Source organism: Labeo rohita, chromosome 11 (genome assembly GCF_022985175.1).
Source record: "Labeo rohita strain BAU-BD-2019 chromosome 11, IGBB_LRoh.1.0, whole genome shotgun sequence".
In the NCBI taxonomy this organism is placed as follows: Eukaryota; Metazoa; Chordata; class Actinopteri; order Cypriniformes; family Cyprinidae; genus Labeo; species Labeo rohita.
In genome coordinates this window covers 17,795,755-17,815,439 of record NC_066879.1, presented here as the reverse complement: position 1 = coordinate 17,815,439, position 19,685 = coordinate 17,795,755, and the positions used below count along the sequence as shown (strand labels likewise).

The 19,685-nt window shown below is 33.4% G+C and overlaps 1 protein-coding gene across 2 annotated transcripts in view; it reads right to left on the bottom strand.

Moving 5' to 3' along the window:
- cacna2d3 (calcium channel, voltage dependent, alpha2/delta subunit 3) overlaps positions 1–19,685 on the bottom strand; it is a 53,747-nt gene that overhangs the window by 28,185 nt on the left and 5,877 nt on the right. For both annotated transcript variants that reach the window (XM_051122077.1, XM_051122078.1), the window contains exons 3-11: positions 15,517–15,633; positions 13,378–13,437; positions 10,129–10,291; positions 7,755–7,886; positions 7,305–7,365; positions 6,974–7,124; positions 5,041–5,115; positions 4,831–4,920; positions 2,078–2,191 (exon numbers count right to left, since the gene is read on the bottom strand). In XM_051122077.1, coding sequence (XP_050978034.1) covers positions 2,078–2,191; positions 4,831–4,920; positions 5,041–5,115; positions 6,974–7,124; positions 7,305–7,365; positions 7,755–7,886; positions 10,129–10,291; positions 13,378–13,437; positions 15,517–15,633 — 963 coding nt within the window. The remainder of the gene's footprint in view (positions 1–2,077; positions 2,192–4,830; positions 4,921–5,040; positions 5,116–6,973; positions 7,125–7,304; positions 7,366–7,754; positions 7,887–10,128; positions 10,292–13,377; positions 13,438–15,516; positions 15,634–19,685) is intronic.

The window sequence follows — 19,685 nt, the reverse complement described above, 5'->3', positions numbered from 1 at the left end:
ATAAATTCTATTTTAAAGTATGTTCAAATAAAAAACATTATTTTATATTGTAAAAACATTTTGCAATATTACTGTTTTTTTCTATATTTTTAATCAAATAAATGCAGCCTTGATGAGCATAAGAGACTTCTTTAAAGACTATTACAAGTCTTACTGACCCCAAACTTTTGAACGGTAGTGTATGTATGAAAAGAAGTCGTGGAACTTTCGCTATAAGTACATAAAAACGTCCATAATTATGCACCTGTTTGTCCTAATGGCATGAAAATTGGTACGCACAGTCTTGATCCAACATGCCATACATGGCTGTAAGGACATGTGCATATCTCAGAAAACATGGCCGTTATAGCCCAATGAATTTTGTAAAAGAAATTGGCCACCTCCTTGTTCTGAACAACCACTGCTGTCAATCAAACAGTTTGTTAAATGAATGAGAAAATGTAAAAAAAAAAAAAATACTTTGCAAACTAGTCCTAGGTTTTTCTGTAAAAAACACACTGCAGTGCAATTCTCTGAACCCTCTAGGAAAATATTTATCAAAAAATAAAAGTTAAAAGTTAACTTTTGGGAAGCTATAACGTGGTCGTTTAGAAAAGGGACCTGTCCAAATATACCCAAAAGCTTACGAAGTCTAAACAAAACTCAAAACTTCACAAAGCCTGGTGAGCACATACGTCAGATAATTCTAAACAAGCATGCAAAGTTTTAAGAAGATCAGACCACGGCTGTTGCTATAACAGTCATAAACGTTAAAAAAAATTCTATTTTTATTTGCCAAAAATGCTGTTCTTTATCACTGACATAGGTCATTACAGTCTTGATGCAGTAAATAATATGTAATGTCTTTTTTCTTGTGCTTAAAAGCGCTTGAACACCTGTAATTGCTGCTTGCAGCTATATTTTAATGTGCTTTTGCCATTTTTATTAGTTTTAATACTTGTATATAGATTTAACCTATTAAAACTAAATATTTAAGTATTAAAAACTTTTTTTCAGTTAGTAAAAATTATCAGTTTCATAGCTTTAGTTGCAATAGCAATCCTGTTTACAACATATTTTGCATTTAAGTTTTAAGTTTTTACTTTTTAAAATCTAAACAAATCCGAAAACACTTTTACTGTTTTGTTGTTTGTTAAAAACACTTTTAAATGGATGTTTCAAGATGCTCTTGCTGCAAGATGCTGAAAAAACAACCAAAACCATCTGACTGTGCATAGAGAACAGATTTATCTTTATTTAAATACAGAAGACTGACTGACCAAAATGCACATCCTTGAATGTTTACACATTTATTTTATTTATTAATTTGTGCACATGAAGGTGGTCTCAAAATACGGTTGTGTAAATGCAACCATTTCCCTCGATGTTTCTTCTCTGCGCACTAATTTTTTTTCTCTTTCCCTCTCTCTTTTTCACTCTCCATCCCTCCATTTCTCAGTACATTGCTCCTGTCTCCCATGTATAAATGGTTTTTGATTCCAACCAATACTGAGCGGTTACACCGCAGTGGGCCAGCGACAATTCACACACACACACACACCTTCCGCAGGCTGTAAAAACACATTTCTCCCCCCACCGATTAGGATATAAGACGTAGACTTACACACGCGACCAATACAGGCCAGGAATGTTCGCTTAACACGTTCACCTGAATGCCGAGTGCTTTATGAACACGTCTGGTAGCGCAAACTGCGTGCACAGGGTCAATCAGGTGACTGATTCAGCAGCACCAAGGGCAGGTACATGAGCAAACCCTCCAAATCAGTTTATTCAACACTTTCCCCCATGTTTGAAGAGTGTGTCAAATAAGCCGCCGCTGTCAGCAATTCAATATACATTAACACACTTTTTCAGACAACCACCGCAGGAGCCAAACACAATTCTTCAAAATGTCAAAATGCTCTCAAAAGGGAATTTTACACTTGTGCAGGGGTGAAAAAAGCAATCATAACTAAATCTATAAAGTAGGAGAAAACACACTGCACTTAGGCAGGAAATGAACCAATATACTGTGTACCAATCTACAATATACCAATATACTATGATTTTGATGCTTTTAAACTGTGTTTTATCTTACCTTGCGCTCAGGCCAGTTATATTTGGCGAAAACATCATCGTGCATTTCAGTGGCTCCATCTGTTATCAGCATGATTGCCTGACTACATGAACTTCCACGGCCGGTCTGATTAATCTGCACAGTGAGTGGGAGAGATAAGGAGACATGAGAGAGAGAGACTTTCATTATGAGAATGAGAACTCGGTTCGACAGAATAAACTCAAACTACCAAACAGCGAGAGATTCGCTAACAACTGAATCAAACAGGAAATTGTCTTCAAAATGGTTTCTGCATGTTCATTACCAGTCTGAAAAGAGCTATAGCCGATATTGTGTTTATGCTGTATGATGCAATGGTTGTGGTCCTGGATGCTGACTGGTCAATATCAAGAGTGGCTGGATAAAGTAGCAATGCCACTAACTTAACCACATTTTTTTCAGTATAACAGTACTGGTAGCTTAACTTCGGACACAAAATAGCACAGCCTTTTATACTTTATTGTTTTGTTATTTTTTTATTACATTGTTTGGATGCAGTATATGTGTGATTACTGTAAATCCAACAATGCATCACACTTATCTGCATGTTTTGAACAAATCTTTGTAAAATGTAGACAATAAACAAGATAATATACGGTATATAAGGTAATAACTGCAGTTATATCCAAAAGTCAACTAGTAAAAATGTTTAATAATATGAAAAAAAAACATAATAATGAACTATACACACTGATATAAAAAAAATTAATTAAAATCATTTTTTTTTCAGACACAAAATAGCATAGGCTTTTTATACTTTATTGCTTAGTTAAGTTTCCTGTATACAGTATGTGTGTGATTACTGTAAATGCAACAATGCATCAAACTTATTTGTGAAGTATTGCATGTTTTGATCAAATTTTTGTAATATGCAGACAAAATTTGCAGTTACGCCCAAAAGTCCGGCAGTAAAAATTTGTAATAATATGGGGAAAAAAACGTAATAAAACGATACACCACAATATAAAAAATTATTAAAATCATATTTTTAAGTAATATTATTTTTTTGTTTTTGAAAGAAAACTCTCTTGCTCACTACTGCATTTATTTGATCAAAAATACAGCAAAAATATTGTGAATTATTATTATTTTTTTTTTTTTTTACATGTAAAAATAGCTATTTTAATACATATATTAGAGATTGACTGATATATATCGATTTACTGATAATTTTCCTGATACTTAAAAATTTTACCATAATCAGATATCGGTTTTATAATATTGGATTCACCGATACACACTGCCATCTAGAATAATCTAGAACAACGAAAACATTATAAATAATTAATTTATAACATACCAATTAAGAAATGCAATAAAATACAATGTTTTGCTTGTTATATTCCAGTATTCCAGAGAATATTATTCCGATTAGTATTCATTATTCAGAATAATATTCTTCACTCTTTAGCCTATTAAAATGCTTATAAACCTACTAAAGGTACAGTTTACAATTAAGTATTACATTTCTGCAAAGTTGATATGATTCCTGTCCTTTCTGTATTTTCTCCATTTGACAGCATTAGATATTCTACATGTATTTTGCTTATTGTTAATAACAGTGTTGCTGCTGAGCTTTTTATAAATAAACATAAACATGTAAATAATGTTATCGGTATCAGTTATAAAAAATCAATATCGGTCGATCACTAATATATATTTTTAAATGTATTTTATTTCTTTGATAGCAAAGCTACATTTTAGCAGCAATTACATTTTAAGCGTCAAATGATTCTTTAGAAATCATTCTAATACAGTCTAATCATTTGTTGCTCAAAAAACATTTGTTATTGTTATCAGTATTGATCTATATTTTATTTTTTGTGGAAATGGCAATGCATTTTTATAACTTTTAAAATCTTGATAAATCTTGATGAATTTAAAGTACAAAAGAACAACATTTATTTGAAATTAAAATCTTTTGTTTTATTATAAATGTTGTCATTACTGTCGTTAAATGTCATAAAATTATAATATATTAAAATAAATTCAATAATAATAATAATAATAATAATTATTATATATATATATATATATATATATATATATATGTATAAGGTTAAAAGGGGTAATCTATTTAAGCAGAATACACTATACAGCATTTAGAAGGATACATTTTGCTCCTAAAACCTAAAATAAGCTGCATTATGGGTGATTATCAGGCATTTGATTTTCTATTTTAGTCTTTTCCACCAAACAAACTTTACTGCGGTGTAGTGCATGATGTCATTCGAAAAGTCAAAGACTGCTGCATCTACTTCATTTTTTTCTTTTTTACTTTTAACCAATCAGACACAAACACAGTATGCGGTCCTTTAAAGGGGCCGGACTCTAGTTTTTACGATTACCATATTAATGGACTGGCTCTAATGAATGTGACAAATACAGATATAACCCTATCCTCCTTTCTGTCTCTGCGCTTCTCCCCTCCTCGCTCTTTCCACGAGACTAGTGGTCTGAGAAAAGAGAGATAAAGGGCGCAACCGGACCGACTTTGAGCGTTATCTCGTCTGCAATTGCCTTCTCTTTCATCAGCGTATTAATCAGGGCTGCCAATTACCACAATTAATCACAGGGAGAGATAGAGGTATCTCGAGGAGGGGCTGGAACAGCGAGACAAAATGCGCACTTACACACGCAAACACACGCACACACACTCTTGAGTAGGAGCAGAAAGGAGAGCTGTCATGATACCGGACCTCTGTAATCTCACGCTTTTGGTAATCTTCACCCACCTCATTTAAGATAGTGAAAGCCTCAGTCAGTGCATTGCCCAGGAGTCCGATTCCTTTGGCGAATAACTTGTCCAGATGCTCTTTAAAGTGCTGATGAATAAGAACAAGGGAAATGGCTTTCAGATATGTTTTAGGAGTCCTAATTTCACTGAGAATTAGGTAATTATAGCCAGAAAGTGTGTGCCATTGTTTAATAAGAGAAAGACATACATCCTTATTAGTACTGTCAGCTTGAACGAGAGTGCCGTTTAGACAGGGCTCCACATAATGAATCTCTTGGTTGTACTGGAAACACGAGAAATATTAGACACAGAGAGCGTTAATTAAAAAAAAGGCTTTCAAATGAATTGATATCCTAAAGGGTACTGATTATTTCACTTATGGATATTAAATCAAATTCTTGCTTCATAAAAGTATTAATTTCTTAAAAAAACTCACTGACCATGTTAGATATTTTTTTCCACAGCCACTGGTCTAGCGTCAGCTTTACTTTAATGTTAATAATTACGTTTTGGATTTAGGTTGTGGAAACTGATCAGCTACATTAATCTGGAGCAGCATTTGGAATCTATGGAAGCCCATTCCACCACTGAAAAAAAAAGAAGATAATTGCGAGTTTTTATCTCGCAATTCTGACGTTTTCTTTTTCTTGCAATTGCGAGTTTACAACTCACAGTTCTAAGAAAAAAGTCATAACTGTGAGTTTGTATCACACAATTCTAAGAAAAGAGTCAGAATTTTGAGATTCTCTCGCAATTCTGATTTTTTCTCAGAATTGCAACATGAACTCAAAATTGCGAGTTATAAAGTCAGAATTCTGAGAGAATTGCAAATTTTTTTCTCACAATTCTGAGAAAGAAATCAGAATTGTGAGTTTATATCCCGCAATTGACTTTATAACTCCCAATTGTGAGTTTATATCTTGCAATTCTGACTTTACGACTCACAATTGTGAGTATATATAATTGTGAGCAATTCTGTGAAAAAAAGTCAGAATTGTGAGTTTGTATCCAGCAATTGACTTTATAACTCGCAATCGCAAGTTTATGTCTTGCAATTCTGAGAAAAAGCCAGAATTGTGAGTTTATATCTTGCAATTCAGACTTTATAACTTGCAATTATGAGTTTATATCTCACAATTCGGAGAAAAAAGTCAGAATTGTGAGTTTATATCTTGCAATTTTGACTTTATAACTCGTAATTGTGAGTATATCACGCAATTCTGAGAAAAAAGTCAGAACAGTGAGTTAATATCCCGAAATTAACTTTATAACTCGCAACTGCAAGTTTATATCTCACTGTTCTGAGAAAAAGTCAGAACTGAGTTTATATCTTGCAATTCTGACTTTATAACTCGCAATTATGAGTTTATATCTCACAATTCTGAGAAAAAAGTCAGAATTATGAGTTTATATCTTGCAATTCTGACTTTATAACTCACAATTGTGAGTATATCATGCAATTCTGAGAAAAAAGTCAGAATTGTGAGTTTATCCCGTGACTTTATAACTCCCAACTACAAGTTTTTATTTCACATTTCTGAGAAAGTCTGAATTGTGAGTTTTTAACATGCAATTGCAAGTTTATGTCTTGCAATTCTGAGAAAAAAGTCAGAATTGTGAGTTTATATCCCGAAACTGACTTTATAACTCGCAACTACAAGTTTATATCTCACCATTCTAAAAAAAAAAGTCAGAATTGAGTTTATTTCTTGCAATTCTGACTTTATAACTCACAATTATGAGTTTATCACGCATTTCTGAAAAAAGTCAGAATTGTGAGTTTATATCTTGCGATTCTGGCTTTATAACTGGCAGTTGTGAGTATATCACACAATTCTGAGAAAAAAAAGTTACAATTGTAAGTTTGTATATCACATTTGACTTTATAACTCCCAACTGCAAGTTTATATCTCGCAATTCTGATTTTTTCAGACAAGTCAGAATTGTGAGATTATATCATGCAATTCTGATTTTAAAAAATCTGAATTGCAAGAAAAAAATGTGCAATTACCTCATTTTATTTTTTATTCAGTGGTGGAAATGGGCTTCTATTGGAATGATATCTATATTCAAAAAAACAAATACCAAAGAAGGCGGCCCATGCCTTAAAAAAGTAAGGAAGCTTTTTCTGTTGAACTCACTGCAATAATGTTGAAGAAGTCATCATCCCCGAGCGTATCCAGTATGGAAGCGACCGTCTGTCTGGCTATAGTCAGTCTTAAACCTTTCATACTGCCACTGACATCCACAAGAATCACAACATCTTTAGGAGAAGTTGCCGCCTGGATATACCTAAGATAGACAACAAGCATCGAGACAGAATTGTTAATACATAAATACACACAAACTGATTAATCTATTCTTAAAAATGAAACAAAGCTTAAAGATCACACTCACTAACACAAAACAAATAAAAAGCACAAAAATGACATTTTAAGCATCATTTGAAGCAGGGGAAAAAATTGTTCATACCATTTTCTGTTCCTGCAGTCAAAAGCAATGACACCATGTTCATCAGGATGCCATTTCACACCTGAGAACACACAGTGTAAAAATAATTTAATTTTAGATTATATAATTTTCCATATATTAGTGTCTGAGAACTGTTTTTAAATAACTTCATTCAATGTTTCACATTTATTGTTTTACAGTTTGCAGACTCTTTAGCTAGAAATCAAAGAGATGGCACATCTCAGCAGCTCAGCTCTTTAACCACATCTGTTTAGCACAAATAGCTAATATATGTAAATTTGGCATAATGCTGTAAGATGTAAGATGTGATTTAGCCCGCCACAGGCTTTGATTAATGGAATGAATTTTCTCTTATGTCCTCTCTGATGGTCTGTAAAATTAAAACATTAGCAAAATCAGCCAGTTTGATCTTCATCAGTTCCTGCGCTGACATAATGCAACATTACGCACCTGGGTATTGTCGGAAAAAACCTTTAGCGCTTCCGAAGTACTGCCAAATAAGGGTCGGGTCCCTTTTGAAGTTATCCACGAAAACTTTGTTCAAGGCTTCCGACCAATAGACTCCATTAACTATGTCAGGGTCTGAAAGGACAGAGAGAGAAAGACGTGCGAAGTTTATTTGAAGCTCGCAATCAAAGCAATAACACAGTTCTAATTTGACCTTTAACCCTAATTTCATTCGTCGCACAAGCCAAAAGTGAAGCAGTTAAATCACCTCGTCTCGTTCCACCCCTCCTTCTGTTTCGAGTCCAACCTGACTCCATAAAAAACACTTTGCCTTTGTCCTCCAGCACACAAAGCGACGCCAATAAAAGGCCATTACGAGCGCACACAAAGGGACGAGGCGCATCCACCATGCGTGAGCGGCCACTGCAGCATCCACAGATCACAAAGCGAGCAGCTACTTTAAGAGTGATTACTCTGTTCTCACCGCACTCTTCGCTGGGGCACCGAGCCCTTGGCTTTGTTCATTGCGTCGTCCCCAGGTAGTTATTGACCCGTACTGCTGCAGTGACACTGAGGAGTTCGTTCTTGGATCAGTAACTTCTGAATGACCCAAGGTGGTTGGCTATTATCACTGCTCTATGACATAGTAACTTAACTCTCTCTATCTTTCACGCCGCAACGTGGGACAGTTTCTGTCGAGACACCCAGGAGCTGTTTAATGCGAAATATGGAGGCACGTTTAAAGCTTTTAAACTGTTAATCAAGTTGCATAGAGGACTCATAAATGATCATATTTAACCTCTTACATATTTAAAACGACTAGCTGTTACACAACCAGTTAAGGGTTTTTGAAAGAAGTACTTTCTGCTCACCAAGGCTGCATTTATTTGATCTGTGAAAATACAGAAAAAATAGTCGTGTTGTGAAATATTATTACAATTTAAAATAACTGTTTTCTATTTGAATATATTTTAAAAAGTAATTTATTCCTGTGATGCAAAGCTGATTTTTCAGCATCATTACTCTAGTATTTAATGTCACATGATCCTTCAGAAAATCATTTTAATTAGGGCTGTCAAACGATTAATTGCGATTAACTGCATACAAAATAAAAGTTTAAGTTTGCCTAATATATGTGTGAAATTATGATGTATATATAAATACACACAAATTAATGTATATATTTAAGAGATATTTATGTACAAAATATTTGTATTTATATATAATATAAATTATATAGAAATTACAATAAATACATATACTTGTAAATATTTCATAAATATATACATGAATGTGTTTACATTTATATATACACAATAATTACACAAAGTAAACACACATATATTAGGCAAACTCAAACTTTTATTTTGTATGCGATTAATCGTGATTAATCGTTTGACAGCGCTAATTCTAATATGATGATCTGATGCTCAAGAAATATTTCTAATCATTTTCAACGCTGAAAACAGTTCTGCTGCTTAATATTTTTGTGGAAACTACAATATACTACTATTTAAAAATAGAAATTATTACTTGTATTCCGCAAGGGCATATTAAATAAAAAAAAAAAATCATGGTTTTCACAAAATATTAAGCAGAAAAATAATTTTCAATACTGATAATAATATTAATAACATTATTAATAACTGAACACCAGTAATAATTCATTAAATGAGTAAATTACATTTAAATATATTAAAACAGTTATTTTAAATTTAATAAAATTTCATAATATTATTTTTTTATTTGAAAAACATTAAAAAATGAATGATTCCAAACTTTTGACTGATTTTTTCATGAAAATCTATTTTCTAAATGCATTTTATTGATTTCACTGTGAACAATACATTCATGCGTTTCTTTTTCTTTTTCCATTCACATCTGCCTCTATCCAGTTGATAACTAACTAATAGAACCAAGCCCCTGCTTTTAATTTTTATTTCTTTTTTATATTTCTTGACAATCCATTACACAAAAATAGAAGAAAACATCTGCTGCTATATCCATTTTTTTTTAACTTTAAGCATTATGCCCCTGCTGGTTAGTGGCAGAACTGCATAATTTTGTCGCACAAAGTACTTTTCTACAATGATGACTGTTCAAAAACACCATCTTTCTGACAAAACACATTTCTTCCAAGCAACAAATAAATGAAAAAACATTTCATTACACAACAGCAGATGTTTTACCAATTCTCAAATTCTAAAAGCTCTTACAAGCACAAAATGGACTGATGTTTTTTCCATCTTTCTTCCCAGGATAGTAAACAGTTTTGGGATGGTGCGTGCTCATGTACTGCCATCAAGCAATCAATGTGTCATGTTGGTTGAATCACAGCTCATATCCTGTATGTCCAGGTAAAAACAGGATGCATTACCTTTATTGTACATGTTAGTTGGCACCTGCACCACGCTGAGGCTGAGGTTGACGGATAGGTTATTAAAATGATCGTTGGGTTCCAGAAGAAACTCTCCACCCAGCTCCACGCTGTTCCCGTCTTCATCCACCTCGTTTATCAGCACTGCGTTGAAATACTCATACTGTAGGGAAAAAAATGAACCAAACAAGTCAATATAGAGGTGTCAGGCTGGAAAAAAGCAACATTACTAATATTCATTCTATAGTGTTCGAGTACACAAGTACTTAAAAGTTTGTGGTCAGAAAGTTTCTTTTATTCAGTAAAGATGCACTATATTGATCAAAAGTGACAGACAAATTTTATGCTACAAATGTTTTGTGTTTCATATAAATGCTGTTCTTTTTTATCTACATCGTTTCCACAAAAATATGAAGCAGAACAGCTGTTATTGATAATATAGGAAATGTTTCTTTGTGAAGCAAATCAGCATATTAGAATGATTTCTAAAGGATCATGTGACACTAATGATGCTGAAAATTTGGCTTTGCATCACAGAAATAAATTACATTTTAAAACATAATGAAATAGAAAACATTTCTTTAAAATTGCAATAACATTTCTATTTTTACTATATTTTTTGATCAAATAAATGGCGAGCATATGAGGGTAAATAAGATTAAACAGAGACTTGACAGAGATCTGTTATGTTTAAGTATCATTTAAGTATTAACTTTAGCTTTAGAAATTTCTGACTTTTTGCAGACTTGCAGTCAACTGCAGTCAAATATAGGCACAGTTTGATATACTGTTGAGATCTGCAACTTTTTTGAGATTTAAAAAAGCAGGCATTAAGCATTTGTGATTGTCTTTCCTACAGCAAAACAATCCTGCATAAAAGGTTCAACTGAACTAATAAAAATGTTAGTTTACGCATAGCATGCACACACACAAACATTTCTCTCCGTTGCCCCAGTCGAACTATAAAGGATAACGGACGAAGAACATTTAGTTTGTGTCCAGGGGCCCTGCGTGATTAAACTACCTCTCACTTTACTGGACCAGAGGTCATTCTGTGAAAAGAGGCTATCTATCTGTTAGGTGAGTGTACTTGGTAACACCTTTGTGTTTACCATTAAGCGGTGTGTGTATGTGTGTATGCACTTGACTACATCTCCTGTTGGGGAGGGGGGGCATCAGTACAAAGCCCAGCAATGACAGCTCATACCACGGCTGGGCGCTCCGGTGATACACCCCTGGAGGGGCGGAGGGGGAGCCGAGTGGAGAGGGAGAGGAGAAACGCTCCACACTCAGCATTTCTGACAGCACTGCGACAAGCTTTTGAGGGTTATCAACAAACAGCAGGAGCAGGTGCTGCACACCCGACCGAGTCCGGGTCTCAGTAGGTTCTGAGTCAGAACTCCTCATTCAAAGAGTCACAGTCAGAACCGTTTCATCCAGACCTTTAGGAACATTCACTCGCTGCCAGACTATTATATACTTACACTGAAGCGGCGAAAAAAAAAATCAACAATAACATTATTTTCATGACTTATTTCCGTGTCACATCTTGTACATTTAGTGCACCTTTAAACCCTATGTAATTGTAATTGATTTTATCATTTTATTATTATTATAATAATAAATATCCATTGCAACATGTCCTGACATGTTTAATCCACATCAATAAAATTAATTAAAATGTTTAAAAAAATATTCTTTTAACAACTCATTCTTACAAATGCTAAGCAATTAAAAATATATGTTCTAACTATTATATATATATACATATATATATATATATATTTACATAATATATATATAACAGCAATATTTAATTTTCTATAATAACTTTTTCAAATTATTTTAAAAAGAAGTGAAAATTTTGTGTAAAATTTGTCAAATTTGTAGTTTTCATATATATATTGCTATAATAAATATACATTGCATTTTAGTGCACTGATGTCTTTCTTTGACTTCAATAAAATCAATAAATATTTTCACCAAAAATTATTCTTTTTCCAAATAAATCTCATAATTGCTAACCAATTAAAAATATATATTTGCTAACCATTAAAAACGTATGGTAACACTTTACAATAAGGTGTATCAACTAACATAAGCAAACAATGAACAATATATTTTTTTACAGTATTTATTAATCTTTGTTAACATTAGTTAATAAAAATACAGTTGTTCATTGTTAGTTCATGTTAGTTCACAGTGCATTAACTAATGTTAATAAACACTTGATTTTAATTATGCATTAAACATCTATATATGTGTGTGTGTGTGTGTGTGTGTGTGTGTGTATCTCACAGCAATATTTCATTTTTTATAACTTTTTCAAATTATTTTAAAAGGAGTGTACATTTTATGAAATTAGTGAAGATTTATTAAATTTATTGCTAAAATAAATATTTTTTATGCATTGTTAATGCCTTGATGTCTTTGTTTATATATGAAGATATATAGATAAAATGTTTATATATTTTTTTTTATATATATAAATTATTTAAGAAAAGAAAGAAGCAACAAATTAGTGAATAAATTAGTGTATAAACATGACTGAATGTGTTACAATAAAGACTTTGGAGCTCTAAAATAAGCATCCTTCTGTTCAGCAACAGTTTTTTCTTATAAAAACCCACTCTTTCACTATAATTAGCTGTGTGAATGAAAAAAATAAACGTTTATGAATCATTGGAAATGTATTCCTACGTATCACAGAGAGCGTGCATGAATTCATTACTGAGGGGGGATACCATTATTTTAAACGTATTTTGCTTCAGTGAATTTTCCATTTGTCCCTGAATAGCGCAGCCAACGTGGAGTCATTTATCTTAGTCGGAGTGCGGAGGCCGGAGAGAGGGGAGGGCTTCCAACACATAAATATATATATAAATATAATTCACTTCAAGAACTAAGCTGGAGGTCATGTACAGGACATCTGCATAAAGCAGGGCTACAAGATTACGGCAAGGAGCGTGAGGGGCTTCACCATTAAAACATCCCCTAAGAGTCTATTTTGAAAGAACACAATAAAATTTCATATTAAACTTGATGAAATGACAATAGATCACTTTCAAAATGAATATGCATGTAATTTTAGATGAGTTTGGATATTTTTAACACTACACGAAGTGGAATCAGAGCAACAGAATGACTGGGTTTTTCTGTTTCTGAACAAAGAACTGTCCATGGTACTGAAATCATCACACATAATACTGCAAAACAACCTGTAAACTGTAAGCATACAAAATCTCTCACCTGTAGGTCAGGGTTCTCCTCATGCTGAAGATGAGCTTCTTCTGCCGCTTCTACGAGCCTCTACAAACGAGTGACAACAGCAGAAACTTAGAAAAGATGATTGATAAGTCAATCATTAACAATACATTAATACATTACATTTTATAATGCCCACTAGATCTCAGTTAATGTGCTCAAAATGCTTTGATTATATATGAACGCATATATTGACTATCAATAATAAACTGGCCTTAAGAAAAACTTACCAGCATTCACAACTCCTGTCATAAAGACTTATGAATGAACGTTAAATAGTCATAATGAATTATTTAATAAACCAATTGTACAAGGCAACCTCTTAAACAATTTAGTTTACCTGCTGTTTGCTAACAGGTTGTATTCCACGTGGTGGCTTGTTGCCTTCAGGCAAAAACAATTTTGTGTGTGTGTAAAGGACAGTGTATGTTTTGTTGTCATTGAAAACTGCTGGCATGCATTTTTAGTTACATGGCTGTATAATTGCTTCCAATCCACAAAGCGCTTTAGGAGAAATAATTAATACTTGTCGCGTTTCAAGGAAATAACAGCAACATAACCCAAAACGAGGCTTTGTGCCAATTTATAAACACCCTCTAGAAATATCACCCAAGCTGCTCTGTAAAATATAACAATAATAATAATAAAATAAGTTTATGTTCCTGAAAAAAAAGTCTTTGTTTATGGATGTCAGTAACTAGATAGGCCTAGATTACAGACTGTATTTTTGTATTTTCTTTTTGCACACAAATACATTTCAATCGTGTTTGTAATCGCCTCATTAATCACAAAAGCTAAATCGGGACTTACTTAGAAAGCGTATTTTCACCTGTCGGCGAACAGGCGGCGCTAGCGAACGGAATTAAAGCTAAAAGAGAGATAGCTATGACCGAAAACTAACAATGAAATTAATTGTTCTACCTATTAGACTGTGTTTTATTAACGTCTACACTTAGGCCAACCCTAAACCTAGCTCGTACTATAATACAAAAACAGTATTAATGTTGTACAGTATGGCTTCAGTAGAGATTTAAATCATACATATTTTCCAAAATGAAAAATTTTAAATGTGAGCTACTTTGTTTTAAAAGTCTGACGCGTAGTTAACTAGGCTATTAATTTGTTGCTGAACTGTTAAAAAGTACATCCTAAAAATAGCCGAAATCGAGAAATCGACACCCCTAAAAGACGGTTTAGTTTTAACCTTGTTAATCCTTCAGCCAAGCCAACTTTTTAACAGCTTATTCGTCAAATATGTCAGTCTGCGGATTTACTCTTCTGTCTCAAATATACTATGCTCGTGAACGCGCTTAAGAAGGTCAGGATAAAAAGAAGACATTATTTGACATTTTATTTTAGATTTAACATATCACAAGTATGATATATAACAAGATAAACTATTTACGCGACACAACACGTAAATTGGCAGAAAAATAAAATCACTTTGAATGCGAACACGCAACAAAAAATGTTTAAAATTTTTATGCATTTGTAGAATTATTTTCAAACGAAATAAAAAAGTGCTGCAATGCACTTGGACGTCTGTGGTATAAATTGCATGAACTCGCTTTAAATCCGACAAACGTGTAAATTTATTTCGCATAAATACGCGCATGCATTTTATGCAATCAGTATGCAGTTGAAAGCCACAAATGCATGAGGTGTATTTCATGGGTTTTACCTTTCATGGCAAACCGACTCCATTGCATCATAAAGTGACAGTGTGTATCTGCAGGAGTTAGATAAGCCTATCTCCTCCACACACTCCACACACACAGGCAATTAAAGCCTGGACCGCGTGTGTCCCTCTGAAGAATAACGGCATGAGCAGGTTGTAACGGGAAAATCTATATGTTCTTCTGTATAGAAGGGAGAAGCTTTAATCGAGAGGCTTTTTATACGTTAGTAATAAATAAAGCGGTTGCGGCTGCAGCATCCAAAGACAATAGAAGAGTGATGAAAAATGCTGAATTAAACAAAAGGAATTCATGCAAATAATTCGATAATAATAACTCCAAACTAGGCCTATATTAACAAAAATAATAACTAAGGATATTCATCTAAAAATAAAACGGAAGTCGTGCATGCAAACATATTTAATTGTTTTCCTCTCAAGTTACTTACACGTGTAGCCTCCGCCTTTTTCCGAAATATTTCCTCCATATTCAGCGCCAGATTTTTCACCAATTTTGCGCCGTCGATCTCCTCTATTCGCACCGACTTCTCATATTCCTTGTATTTCTGAAAAGAAATAAATAAATGCTGGATGATATTTCGTGGATTAAATAAAACTTTGAACAATACAAACAGCTTTAAATGCGTTAACGCATGTTTTCTGTAATTGACGCATCAAATAAAACAATACGTCAAATATGTATTTTTAATGCAGCTTTGTCTGGTAGTATTGAAAGTAATAAATGCGTTAATCTCTCAGACAAGTACACTGGAAACGTTAGGGTGCAACAAAAAAGTAGCAAACAGAAATTAAATAATTATTTTAACTGCATTCATATTTGGACACTTTAATATAGCAGATCATTTTATTCTTTAATTCTGTTTATGCTCTTTCTCTGTGTGTGTGTGTGTGTGTGTGTGTGTGTACTCGTTTTTGCTACATTGTGGGGACCAAATGTCCCCACAAGGATAGTAAAACTGGCATGCGGTCCCCACAATGTTAAAAAATGATTAAAAATAGTAAATGGTGTTTATCTGAAAGTGTAACGATGCAAACACGTTTTCTGTGAGGGGTAGGTTTAGGGTTAGGGTTGGGTTAGGGGATAGACAATATCGTTTGGTCAGAATAAAAACTATAGAAGTCTATGGAAAGTCCCCACAATTCACAAAAACAAACGTGTGTGTGTGTGTGCGTTTCACATTCTCAGATAATCTAAATGGAAATCTTATTACAAACTTTTCACATCCTAAAAAAGAAAGAAAACCCTAAAGAAAGTCCTAAAACAAAAAAAATCAGCAAAAATCAACAAATTCAAACATGCAACTTAAACTAAACTCCACCAAATCAACACATTTAGTTAACTAATGGCACTGATGACGGTGGGAAACCAATAATCATCTTGACTTTTGATCTAATGGATAGGGTGATCCCTTCAAACATGAATTTAACAAATCAATGTCCATCATGACACATTCATTTGTCTGTGATCAGTATATAGTGATGAATTGGGACATTTAGACATATGCAAATGAGAAGAAGCCAGTCATGTGTGGCTGCTGAAGATGGAGGGACGAGACTAACAGAAAAAAAAATGATGAGAGACAGTGATGGAGAGACAGGGGATGGTAAGAGGAGGCCTCTACAAGTCTCCATGACCTACGGTTTGCATTGTCTCTGCGTTAATACAGCTGTCGTTCTCATTCGAGTTAGTGCCACAAGTCTTCAGATAAGCGTGGCGTCGTTCGGCTCTCTCTGACAGCGGCCACTCTGATTGGCTGATAAGACAAATCCTCTCTAGATAACGAGCTCAATCTTGTCGCCGTAATTGGTGGAACTGCTGCTGCAGTGTGTATTATTGGTGGAGGCAGAGCGTTGTGGGTGGGCCGCTTCAGGGAGGCTGGGCGGGGCTTGTCGAAAGGGCCACGCATTGTTGGAGGGTAATTGAAATGGAGTCAGAATTCAGGAGAAAGATAATAAGTTGTCAAGCCTGGGCGAGTCTGGATAATGAACTACACTTCAGACAACGCTGAGTCTGCAGTACAAGCGACACCTGAAGCAACAGCAGTCAACGGGCATAGTGTTATTAGACTATTCAAACACACTCAGCCATCGATGCCTGCAGGCTTACACCACTACACTCGGGAAAAAAAGCCTTTCTGATAAAACTAAATTTGGGTTAGGCAAAACATGGATGTAAATTTCATTAAGACACACACTCAATCCCAAAAAAGTGTGGCAAACAGCCTCAAAATATGTGTTTGGCACAGTCCTTTCAAGCTTTTTTAATAAAGACCTAATATATTCAGTAGGAAAAACAGATATAATTTATATGTATATCAAGACAACTGGACATAAATCCAATGAAAACACATACACTCACACATCTTAGATTCAAAAATGTGTCTCAAACAGTCCTTTCAACTTTACCAAAGGCCTGCCTGATAAACACACACACACACACGTTTGTACCTGTTTTTGCTACATTGTGAGGACCAAATGTCCCCACAAGGATAGTAAAACCTGAAATTTTTGACATTGTGGGGACCGGCCTGCGGTCCCCATAATGTTAAAAAATTATTAAAAATAGTAAATGATGTTTATCTGAAAGTGTAACAATGCAAACATATTTTCTGTGAGGGCTAGGTTTAGGGTTAGGGTTGGGTTAGGGGATAGACAATATCGTTTGGTCAATATAAAATCTATAGAAGTCTATGGAAAGTCCCCACAATTCACAAAAACACATATATTAGTTTTCAGTGTAAAAAATGGATGAACATACATATCACTCTCAAGTCTATTTTAAAAATAAAGTAGATGAAAACACACAAACACACACAAATCACTAAATTCAAAAACATGTTTAACACAGTCCTTTCTACTTTTCAAAAAATGCTTTTGGGGGAAAATATATATATTTTCAGTAGGCTAAAACAGGTATAGTATATAATTTAAGACAAGACAACAGAAAATGAATCTCATGAAAACTTACAGATCTGAAAAATATGTCCCAGACAGTCGTTTTAACTTCAAAAAAGGTGATAAAAATAAGTTTCCAATAAGAAAAAATGAATAAGCATTCATATCTCTCAGTTTTAAGAAAATACACATTTCAAGACATAAATTCCACAAAAACACTCTTGCACGTGAAATCCCAATACCTGCTCTTCAAAGTTAATTCAAATAGAAAAAGGCATTTCTGATAAAAATCAGTTTTTGTAATAGAAAAAGTACACCTACATGTGTCCCATACACTCATTTTAACTTTAAAAAATGTCTAGCTGATAGAAATAAAATGGATACGCATATATGTCTCATGTGTTTTTTTAAGACAGCAGGATATAAATCCCATAAAAACAAACACGTACACACACAAAAATCACTAAATCTGATCACTAAATCCTACTTTTTAGGCACAACATATATAATTTTTATCTAGTTTTATCAAGACAACGGGAAATAAATCCCATGAAAACACACAGAATGTGTCCCAGACAGTCCTTTTTACTTTAAAAAAGGCCTATCTGATAAAAAAGGGTTTTTATTGAAAAATGGACAAGGATGACTATCTCTCTCATGTCTTTTTTGAAGACAACAGGACATAAATTCCAAGAAAAAAAGCAACACACGTTTGAAAATCTCAGATCCAAATGTGTTCCACATATTTTAACTTTAAAAATAATTTTTTTGTTTTATTTACAAAAACAACAGGACAACATTTTTTTAAAACACACACCTCAAATCTCAAAACATGCACGAAAACACACTCTTGCATGTCAAATCCCAATACCTGTTTTTACACTCAGGCTAATTCAAATTTAAAAAGGCCTTTCTGATAATAAAATGTTTTTGTAAGAGGAAAAAGTATGTATCCTAGACACTCCTTTTAACTTTAAAAAAGGTCTAGCTGATAAAAATAAAATGGATAAGCATAAATATCTTTCTTAATGTGTTTTTTTTAAAGACAATAAGATATAAATCCCATAAAAACAAACAACTAAAACAACTAAATCCTACTTCTTTAGGCACAACATATGTAATTTGTATCTAGTTTTATCAAGACAACAGGAAATAAATCCCATGAAAACACACAGAATGTGTCCCAGGCAGTCCTTTTTACTTAAAAAAAGATTTCTATTGAAAAATGGACAAGCATACATATATCTCATGTCTTTTTTGAAGACAACAGGACATAAATCCCATGAAAAAAGACATACACTTTTGCAAATCTCAGATCCAAATATGTTTCACACATTTTAACTTTAAAAAAATCATTTTTTGTTTTATGTTCAGTGCAGTCTTTTCAATAAAAAAAATGCTTTCTGATAAAAAATAAGTTTCCTGTAAGCAAAACACTTTTACTTAAAAAAAAGGTTGGAAAAATGGACCATCATGCATATCTCTCTTATGTCTTTATATCTTTTAACAGGACATAAATCCAATCTCAAATCCCAAAGCATGTTCAACACAGTCCTTTCAATTAAATAAAAATGCTTTCTGATAAAAATAAGTTTCCTGTAAGTGAAACAACCTCGCTCCCTTTCCTGTTTTTTTTTTTACAAGACAGCAGGACATCACATTGCATGAAAACACACACCCTGGCACATCTCAGATCCCACAA